This window comes from Rana temporaria, chromosome 4 (genome assembly GCF_905171775.1).
Source record: "Rana temporaria chromosome 4, aRanTem1.1, whole genome shotgun sequence".
In the NCBI taxonomy this organism is placed as follows: Eukaryota; Metazoa; Chordata; class Amphibia; order Anura; family Ranidae; genus Rana; species Rana temporaria.
Genome location: NC_053492.1, coordinates 467614931 through 467625658, shown reverse-complemented (window position 1 = coordinate 467625658; position 10728 = coordinate 467614931). Strand labels below are relative to the sequence as shown.

At 53.8% G+C, this 10728-nt stretch overlaps 1 protein-coding gene across 2 annotated transcripts in view; it reads left to right on the top strand.

Annotated features, from left to right (window-relative positions):
* Positions 1–384: 384 nt before the first annotated feature.
* The window catches only part of CRIP3 (cysteine rich protein 3), a 51137-nt gene continuing 40793 nt past the window's right edge, over positions 385–10728 (top strand). For both annotated transcript variants that reach the window (XM_040351737.1, XM_040351736.1), the window contains exons 1-2: positions 385–493; positions 4510–4604. In XM_040351737.1, coding sequence (XP_040207671.1) covers positions 451–493; positions 4510–4604 — 138 coding nt within the window. In that variant the 5' untranslated portion in view covers positions 385–450. The remainder of the gene's footprint in view (positions 494–4509; positions 4605–10728) is intronic.

The following is a 10728-nucleotide window of genomic DNA, read 5'->3' as shown; positions in this document are numbered from 1 at the left end:
TTGCGCCGGAGGCCGCCGGCGTAGGTTTTCATCTCAAGTGCTTGGTGAATCAGGCACTTGCGATGAAAAATTGCGGCGGTGTAACGTATCTACGATACGTTACGCCGCCGCTCTTCTACGTGAATCTGGCCCCAAATGCGGGACAATCAGCTTTCCAAAGGGGGGGGCTGTATGAAGCATGGAGAAGAAATTCAAAAATCAGCTGCTGTGTCAATGCTGCTGTCAGTCCGCACCATGCCGGGGGGCGGGGCCAGGGACAGGACAGGCGGGGTCTCTAGGCTAGGGGCGGATTCTTTCTGCCTTGGCTGGGAAGGAATGAGTGTGATGGGCGGAGAGGGACGCGGTCTCGGCGCGGAGATGGGCGGGGTCTCGTACAGGGATGCTACGCGGGAGCTTCGTTCCCATCATTTCTGTCAGGTGATCTGAGGAGGCGGCTGTGTGATCCGTACAATGAGCTCCCAATGTCCCCGGTGCCAGAAGACCGTCTACTTCGGTGAGTCCGGGATAACCCCCATCATCCTTCTCCATTGGGGGTGTGTCTGATATAATAACCCCCATCATCTTCCTCCCTCCACTGTGTCTGATATAACCCCCATCATCTTCCTCCCTCCACTGTGTCTGATATAACCCCCATCATCTCCCTCCTCCACTGTTTCTGATATAACCCCCATCATCTCCCTCCTCCACTGTTTCTGATATAACCCCCATCATCTCCCTCCTCCACTGTGTCTGATATAATAACCCCCATCATCTCCTCCCTCCACTGTGTCTGATATAACCCCCATCGTCTCCTCCCTTCACTGTGTCTGATATAACCCCCATCGTCTTCCTCCCACCACTGTGTCTGATATAACCCCCATCGTCTCCTCCCTTCACTGTGTCTGATATAACCCCCATCGTCTTCCTCCCACCACTGTGTCTGATATAATAACCCCCATCATCTCCTCCCTCCACTGTGTCTGATATAATAACCCCCATCATCTTCTCCCTCCACTGTGTCTGATATAACCCCCATCATCTCTCTCCCTCCACTGTGTCTGATATAACCCCCATCATCTCCCTCCTCCACTGTGTCTGATATAACCCCCATCATCTCCTCCCTCCACTGTGTCTGATATAACCCCCATCATCTCCTCCCTCCACTGTGTCTGATATAATAACCCCCATCATCTCTCTCCCTCCACTGTGTCTGATATAACCCCCATCATCTCCCTCCTCCACTGTGTCTGATATAACCCCCATCATCTCCCTCCCTCCACTGTGTCTGATATAACCCCCATCATCTCCTCCCTCCGCTGTGTCTGATATAACCCCCATCATCTCTTCCTCCCTCCACTGTGTCTGATATAACCCCCATCATCTCCTCCCTCCGCTGTGTCTGATATAACCCCCATCATCTCTTCCTCCCTTCACTGTGTCTGATATAACCCCCATCATCATCTCCTCCCTCCACTGTGTGTCTGATATAACCCCCATCATCTCCTCCCTCCACAGTGTCTGATATAACCCCCATCATCTCCTCCCTCCACTGTGTCTGATATAACCCCCATCATCTCCTCCCTCCACAGTGTCTGATATAACCCCCATCATCTCCTCCCTCCACTGTGTCTGATATAACCCCCATCATCTCTTCCTCCCTCCACTGTGTCTGATATAACCCCCATCATCTCTTCCTCCCTTCACTGTGTCTGATATAACCCCCATCATCTCTTCCTCCCTTCACTGTGTCTGATATAACCCCCATCATCTCTTCCTCCCTTCACTGTGTCTGATATAACCCCCATCATCTCCCTTCACTGTGTCTGATATAACCCCCATCATCCTTCTCCACTGTGTCTGATATAACCCCCCTCTACTGTGTGTGTCTTATATAACCCCCATCATCTTCCCCTCCACACTGTGTGTGTCTGATATAACCCCCATCATCTTCCTCCCTTCGCTGTGTGTGTGTCTTATATAATCCCCACTATTTCCTCCAATTGTGCGTCCTCTCATCTGCTCTGTTCATTCTCTGAAATGCGTTTCCATCCATATCCTCCCCCCCCCCCTCCATCCTGCACAGTAATGGTTGGGGGGGGGGGGGAGAGTGAAGATTGTCCAAGTGCCTATGCGGAACATGTAGAAATCACAGTTGGTGCCCTGAGAACACCTTTGTCTGGGTACCCCCTAATATTGGTGCCTGGGCACGCCTGTTCTCTGGCCCTCAAGGCGCACTAACAAGTCATGTTTTCAGGCTTTCCCTCAGATGAAACGGCTGTGGTAATTTCTAAGGCAGTAAAACTCATCAAATCACCCGTGCAAAATAATGGAAAGCCTGAAAACATGACCTGTTGGGGCGCCTTGAGGACTGGAGTTGAGAAACACTGATCTAAGGCACTGCCAGTCCCCCCAGATTCAGCATGGGATTGGGTGAGAACACCCCTGCGCTACTCTGTTCTCCTTGCTGGAGGGTAAGCTGTACCCGAGGACCTGCAGTGCAAGAATCTCCCTGCTTTTCCTTCATCTGTTCTGTGGATCTGTGCTTACTCCACCGCTCATCACCCAACCAATCATCGGAGAGGAGGAGGAGGGTGGTGGGGGTTCTTCTGATATAAGGAAGCAAAGCCCTGCATATACCAAGATGGCCACCTCCACACAGTCCAGAAAAGAAGAGCTGCAGGGGGACCATAGGCAATACTGGTAGCTAGTCCCTTATCCCCTGAAGTTCTAGATGTATCCACTTGACTACAGGTACTCTTTAATACTTCCATTTATCCAGCAAAGTCATAAACTCCAATCTGTTAACTCGGTCCATGTCATGAACCTAATGTGAAGCCGAAGGATCAGGATGATAGATGGGCAGCTACAGCCTTCAGGAGAAAGTGGGTAGTAGTGGCATCCATAGTTCCGTACCAAGGTAATGATGGCCACTGGGGACAGCGATGGTTATTATCGCCCATTCTAAGACACCCCAGGAGGACCTGTCCTCGACGCTCCCCTCGTGTCGCCCCAGGAGGACCTGCTGTCCTCGTCGCTCCCCCTTGTGTCACCCCAGTAGGACCTGCTGTCCTCGTCACTCCCCTCATGTCACCCTAGGAGGACCTGTCCCTGTCGCTCCCCTCATGTCACCCTAGGAGGACCTGTCCTTGTCGCTCCCCCTCGTGTCACCCCAGTAGGACCTGCTGTCCTCGTCGCTCCCCCTCGTGTCACCCCCAGGAGGACCTGTCCTCGACGCTCCCCCTCGTCACCCCCAGGAGGACCTGTCCTCGACGCTCCCCCTCGTCACCCCCAGGAGGACCTGTCCTCGACGCTCCCCCTCGTCACCCCCAGGAGGACCTGTCCTCGTGTCACCCCCAGGAGGACCTGTCCTCGTCGCTCCCCCTTATGTCACCTCCAGGAGGACCTGTCCTCGTCGCTCCCCCTTATGTCACCTCCAGGAGGACCTGTCCTCGTCGCTCCCCCTCATGTCACCCCAGGAGGACCTATCCTCAGTATAATGTTGGTGTCCTAGCAGTAGGAGAGTAGCTGCATGTTCAGCTCTATGGTCATGGCCACTAGGAGCAGACAGGGCCCCTAGGGTGTTGGGGCCCTGGGTTGTCATTAGGTGGGGTCTAAAGGCAGGTTTGTTGTAAAAAGGCTTGTCTGGGTGTCGCACACCATATGTGGTGATGGGGTTTGCCTAGTCTGGCCCACACCATGTAACCTGAAGGGGGGGGGGGGGGGGGTTTGTCTGGTACACACCATATACCATGGCAGGGTTAGTCTTGCCCACGCCATATACTGTGGTGGGGTATTGTAGGTCTGGCCCACGCCTTGTACCCTGGCCGGGGTATTGTAGGTCTGGCCCCACGCCTTGTACCCTGGCCGGGCTATTGTAGGTCTGGCCCCACGCCTTGTACCCTGGCCGGGGTATTGTAGGTCTGGCCCCACGCCTTGTACCCTGGCCGGGCTATTGTAGGTCTGGCCCCACGCCTTGTACCCTGGCCGGGGTATTGTAGGTCTGGCCCCACGCCTTGTACCCTGGCCGGGCTATTGTAGGTCTGGCCCCACGCCTTGTACCCTGGCCGGGGTATTGTAGGTCTGGCCCCACGCCTTGTACCCTGGCCGGGGTATTGTAGGTCTGGCCCCACGCCTTGTACCCTGGCCGGGCTATTGTAGGTCTGGCCCCACGCCTTGTACCCTGGCCGGGGTATTGTAGGTCTGGCCCCACGCCTTGTACCCTGGCCGGGCTATTGTAGGTCTGGCCCCACGCCTTGTACCCTGGCCGGGGTATTGTAGGTCTGGCCCCACGCCTTGTACCCTGGCCGGGCTATTGTAGGTCTGGCCCCACGCCTTGTACCCTGGCCGGGGTATTGTAGGTCTGGCCCCACGCCTTGTACCCTGGCCGGGGTATTGTAGGTCTGGCCCCACGCCTTGTACCCTGGCCGGGGTATTGTAGGTCTGGCCCACGCCGTGTACCCTGGCGGGGTTTTGTAGGTCTGGCACACACATTGGCACTACAAATAATGAGTCTCTGTGTTTTTCTTGCAGCGGAGAAGGTCAGCTCTCTGGGGAAGAATTGGCACCGATTCTGTCTGAAATGTGAGATGTGCAGCAAGGTGCTCTCCTCCGGGGGACACGCCGAGGTGAGAACCCGATACTGAGACCTCCTGTTATCAGATCCAACACCGAACCCATCACCAGATCTGCCCTGCATCCTCCACCATCCTCTCTCTCTGCCATTCCCTACCACCTCCTATGCTGCTTGTTCTTTCCTCCCAGAGATTCTCTTCACCTTCCTGTATAATTTCCTTTCTCCAGAGGGCCCCCCCATTATCAGTGGTGTGGCTCTATTAATAGGGGCCCCTGCAGATAGTGCGGTACACGGCACTCCAGCGCTGTCAGATTAGGAAGTGTCTGTAGACAATCATTCGACGCCTTGTAAAGCGTCAGACGTGCCGAGACCTGCCGGCCAGACAGACGCACATTGTACAGAAGCTGCACTGTTTTGACGACGACGGCGGCGGTACCCACTCCCTCCATTCTCTGTGTGTCGGGAAAATATCACCACCCCCCCCCCCCTTCCTCCTTCTTTTCAATGTTCTCTGTGTATGGCAGAAGCTCAGGGCTCTCATTCAGCGTTCTCTGAGGAGGGGCCCCCGCCGCCGTTCGTCTGTGTGGGGGATATTGAGGAGGGGGGCCCCCTTCGCCGTTCTGTGTGGGGGGGGGGGGGGATATTGGGGTCTCATCTGACATTCTATGTGTGAGGGGAATATTGAGGGCTTTATCCGCTGTTCTCTGGTAGGGGGATATTGGGGGGGGGGGGGGGGGGCTCCCTCATTCTTTGTATAAGGGGTTCATTGGGGTCTGCTCTTCCTATCTGTGTCAGAGGAATATTGGGGTCCCCTTAGCCATTCTCTGTATGGGGGGGATATCGGGGGGGGGGGTCCCCTCCTTCGTTCTGTGGGGGTGGGGAATATCGGGGTACCCCTGTTTTCTGTGGGGGGGTTCCCCTCCCTCTTTCTGTGGAGGGGAGAGAATAGGGGCCCTCTCCCTCATTCTCTGTGCGGGGGGGGGGGAGTCCCTGTTTTCTGTGCTGTGGGAGAATATGAGGGGGGGGGTCCCTCTCCCTAGTTCTCTGTGGGGGGAGGGGGGTTCCCCTCCCTTGTTTTTTTATGCGGGGAGGAGAATATCGGGGGTCCCCCTCCCTTGTTTTCTGTGCGGGAAGGATAATATCGGGAGTCCTCCTCCCTTGTTTTCTGTGCTGGGGGGGGGGGGGGGCGGGCTCCCTTTGTATTCTGTATGTGGGGGAATATCAGGTCTGGCCCACGCCTTGTACCCTGGCTGGGGTACTGTAGGTCTGGCCCACGCCGTGTACCCTGGCCGGAGTACTGTAGGTCTGGCCCACGCCGTGTACCCTGGCCGGGGTACTGTAGGTCTGGCCCACGCCGTGTACCCTGGCCGGGGTACTGTAGGTCTGGCCCACGCCGTGTACCCTGGCCGGGGTCCTGTAGGTCTGGCCCACGCCGTGTACCCTGGCCGGGGTCCTGTAGGTCTGGCCCACGCCGTGTACCCTGGCCGGGGTCCTGTAGGTCTGGCCCACGCCGTGTACCCTGGCCGGGGTCCTGTAGGTCTGGCCCACGCCGTGTACCCTGGCCGGGGTCCTGTAGGTCTGGCCCACGCCGTGTACCCTGGCCGGGGTCCTGTAGGTCTGGCCCACGCCGTGTACCCTGGCCGGGGTCCTGTAGGTCTGGCCCACGCCGTGTACCCTGGCCGTGGAACTGTAGGTCTGGCCCACGCCGTGTACCCTGGCCGGGGTACTGTAGGTCTGGCCCACGCCGTGTACCCTGGCCGGGGTACTGTAGGTCTGGCCCACGCCGTGTACCCTGGCCGGGGTACTGTAGGTCTGGCCCACGCCTTGTACCCTGGCCGGGGTACTGTAGGTCTGGCCCACGCCTTGTACCCTGGCCGGGGTATTGTAGGTCTGGCCCACGCCTTGTACCCTGGCGGGGTTTTGTAGGACTGAAGGGGAGGAGGGGGGGGGGGGGGGGATATTTTCCCGACACACAGAGAATGGAGGGAGTGGGTACCGTCGTCATCAAAACAGTGCAGCTTCTGTACAATGTGCGTCTGTCTGGCCGGCAGGTCTCGACACCTCTGACGCTTTACAAGGCATCTGGGGGGGGGGGGGCTCCCCTTGTATTCTGTATGTTGGGGAATATCAGATTTTCTTTATGGGGGGGGGGGGTAATTTCATGGTGGGCACCCTATATTGATGCAGACTAGTCAGCTGAGCACAGGTTTGGTTGCCCCCCCTGTCAGGTCGGTGACATGTAACAATTAGTAGATTCTCCCCCTGATAAGATACAATCTCTGGTTTCTAGTCGGGTGCCCCCCCCCCGTGAATCTGGAAATATCTCGGGGTCTGTGACCTCGGCGCACAATCTGCCATAAAATATATACAAGTCATTCTCCTCCGTAGTTTCCTGTCCTGTTTCCATGGCTGCCGAGTATCTGCTCCTCCGTATAATGACAGTGTACACAGCCTTGGTATGGTGGGGGGGGCAGGAAATTCCTGCGCTTGGCAGCTGCTCAATCTGACAATTGAAGGAGAAACCTTTAAAAATAACTCTGCGCTCCTCCAGCTGCAGGAATGTGGGAAAATGTTTAACTGCTCAGCAGCCCAGAGAGAAGGGGGGGCGGCTAAACCCTGAGGATGGACATGACCTTCACATTGTGTCCGGTACACCGTGTGACCTGCTGGACATGAAATCGCAGAAAGAAAATTCTTTGCATTTTTTATTTTTATACATTTATATGGCTCTGACATATTCCATAGCTCTGTATAGAGAACAGTCACATCAGTCTCTGTATCAGAGGAGCTTACACTCTAATGTGCCTCCACTGTTCTACGTTTACCTGTGACCTATTCCATATTGTTGTACAAAGAACAGGGGGGTAGATTCAGGTAGCAATTGCGTCTGCGTAACCATAGTTACGCAGCGCAATTGCTTACTTGCGCCGGCGTCTCGAATGCTCCTGATTCAGGAACCTCGATACGCCGACTGCAGCCTAAGATATGCGTGGCATAAGGCTCCTTATGCCGTCGTATCGTAGGCTGCATTCTCACGATGGCCGCTAGGGGGCGTTCCCGTAGTGGTCAGCGTATAGTATGCAAATTGCATACTAACGCCGATTCACAACCCTACGCGAGCCCTGCGTACGCAGTTTACGTCGTTTCCGTTCGTCAGGTTCCGCGGAAGGCTGCTCCTGCTATTAGCAGGGGCAGCCAATGCTACGTATACCCGTCGTTCCCGCGTCGCAAATTTAAAATTTAACGTCGTTTGCGTAAGTGAATCGTGAATGGCGCTGGACGCCATTTACGTTCACTTTGAAGCAAATGACGTCCTTGCGAGTTTCCCGACGGAGCATGCGCACTACGCTCGGTGCGGGAACGCGCCTAATTTAAATGATCCACGCCCCCTATGGGATCATTTAAATTACGCGCGCTTACGCCGGGCAGTTTTCTGGAGTGCTCACGCAAATTACGGAGCTACTGCTCCGTGAATCAAGCGTAGTGCAGGTAATTTACGGAGACGCAGCGGCAAAACGGTACGCTGCGCCTCCGTAAGAAAAGCGCAAAGCTACCTGAATCTACCCCAAGGAGCCAGTCCCATAAGCCACTGAACCAGAGGAGCTTACACTCTAATGTTCCTCCATTATTATGTTTATATAGCTCTGACATATTCCATAGTGCGGTACAGGGAACACTGAGCCAGTCCCATCAGTCGCTGTACCAGAGGAGCTTGCACTCTAATTTCCCCTCCACAGTCACACACTATTATACATTTATATAGCGCCTCCATATACCACAGTGCTGTACAGAGAACACTAAGCTGGTTATGTTGGCCTATGCACCAGAGGAGCTTACGCTCTAATATCCCCAACATAGTCACACACTATTATAAATGTATATAGCTCTGACATATTCCCCCTGTACCAGAGGAGCTTACACTCTAATGTTCCTCCTTTTCTGCATTTATTTACCTGTGACATATTCCATATTACAGAGAACAAGGATCCAGTCCCTTAAGCCACTAAACCAGAGGAGCTTACACTCTAATGTCCTCTCCAGTCGCACGCTATCCTTATCATACATTTTATGTAGCGCCAACATATTCCATAGTACTGTAGAGAAAAGGCTGAGACAGTCACATCAGTCTCTGCACCAGAGGAGCTTACACTCTAATGACCACCACAATCTTGCACTATTCTTCATCTGCATTTATATAGCTCTGACATATACCATAGTGCAGTATAGAGAACAGACAGTCACTGACAGTCTCTGTATCAGAGGAGCTTACACTCTAATGTGCCTCCACTATTCTACGTTTACCTGTGACATATTCCATATTGTTGTACAAAGATCAAGGAGCCAGTCCCATAAGCCACTGAACCAAAGGAGCTTACACTCTAATGTTCCTCCATTATTATGTTTATATAGCTCTGACATATTCCATAGTGCGGTACGGGGAACACTGAGCCAGTCACATCAGTCTCTGTACCAGAGGAGCTTACACTCTAATGTTCCTCCACTATTATCATACATTTATATAGCTCCTGCATATACCACGGTGCTGTACAGAGAACACTGAGCTGGTCATGTTGGCCTCTGCACCCAGAGGAGCTTACACTCTAATGTTCCTCCACTATTATACATTTATATAGCTCCTGCATATACCACGGTGCTGTACAAAGAACACTGAGCTGGTCATGTTGGCCTCTGCACCAGAGGAGCTTACGCTCTAATATCCCCCAACATAGTCACACACTATTATAAATTTATATAGCGCTGACATATTCCCCCCTGTACCAGAGGAGCTTACACTCTAATTTCCCCTCCACAGTCTCACACTATTATACATTTATTGAGCTCCTCCATATACCACGGTGCTGTACAGAGAACACTAAGCTGGTCATGTTGGCCTCTGCACCAGAGGAGCTTACACTCTAATCTTCCCCCATTCTACATTTATTTACCTGTGACATATTCCATATTGCTGTAGAGAGAACAAGGAGCCAGTCCCATAAGCCACTGTACCAGAGGAGCTTACACTCTAATGTTCCTCCATTATTATACAGTTGTATAGCTCTGACATATTCCATAGTGATGTACCGAGAACACAGAGGCCCAGATTCACAGAGAGCAAGGCGCACATTACGCCGCCGTAGAGCACACACCGTACGGCACGCCAACGTAGCGCGGAGAGGCAAGCATTGCATTCAGCAAGCCAGTGCTCCCAACGCTGCGCCAGCGTGGCGTGGGTTTCGAAGGCGCACGCCGGCGTAGGTGGAAGTGGGCGTGACCCCGTGCAAATGATGGGCCGAGCGCCAGACAGGTACGTATCACGAACTGCGCATGTGACGTGGACGCATGCACAACACCCCCCCCCCCCTGCGCCTGCTCACAACCACGCCGGCACAACTGCCTAAGCTACGCCGGATCACCACGTACGCCCAGCCAGACACACGTCCAACGCACAATACGCCGGCTTGTGTTCCCTGGTGCAGACCTGTGCATGTCTGTTGCTGGGTTGCACCTCATTTATGGGGAATAAGTTTACGCCGGACGTACAACTTAGGCGCATCTCACGTAGCATGCGCCGGGCACACGCAGGTTCGTGAATCGGCGTATTGCCCTCATTTGAATGGCTAATCAATGGGAGCGGCACCATGCGCCCAGCCCATATGTGCGCCCACACTACGTCGGCGGGGTGTAGCCTGTTTTTAGGTGCATGTTGGTTCGTGAGTCTGCCGCACACATACGCCGGCGCACATTGGCACTTACGTCGGCGTAACGTCTTATACGTCGGCGTAAGTGCTTTGTGAATCTGGGCCAGAGCCATTACATCAGTCTCTGTACCAGAGGAGCTTACACTCTAATGTCCACTTAAGTCACACTATTTATTACACATTTTAATAGCTCCAACATATTCCATAGTACTTTACAGAGAACACTGAGACAGTCACATCAGTCTCTGCACCAGAGGAGCTTACACTCTAATGCCCACCACAGTCACACGCTATTATACATTTATATAGCACTGACATATACCGCAGTGCTGTACAGAGAATGCTGAGCCACTCCCATCAGTCTCTGTACCAGAAGAGCTTACACTCTAATACCCCCCCCCCCCCAGTCACTTATTATTTTTAATGATTATTATCATTATACATTTATATAGCGCTGACATATACCGCAGTGCTGTA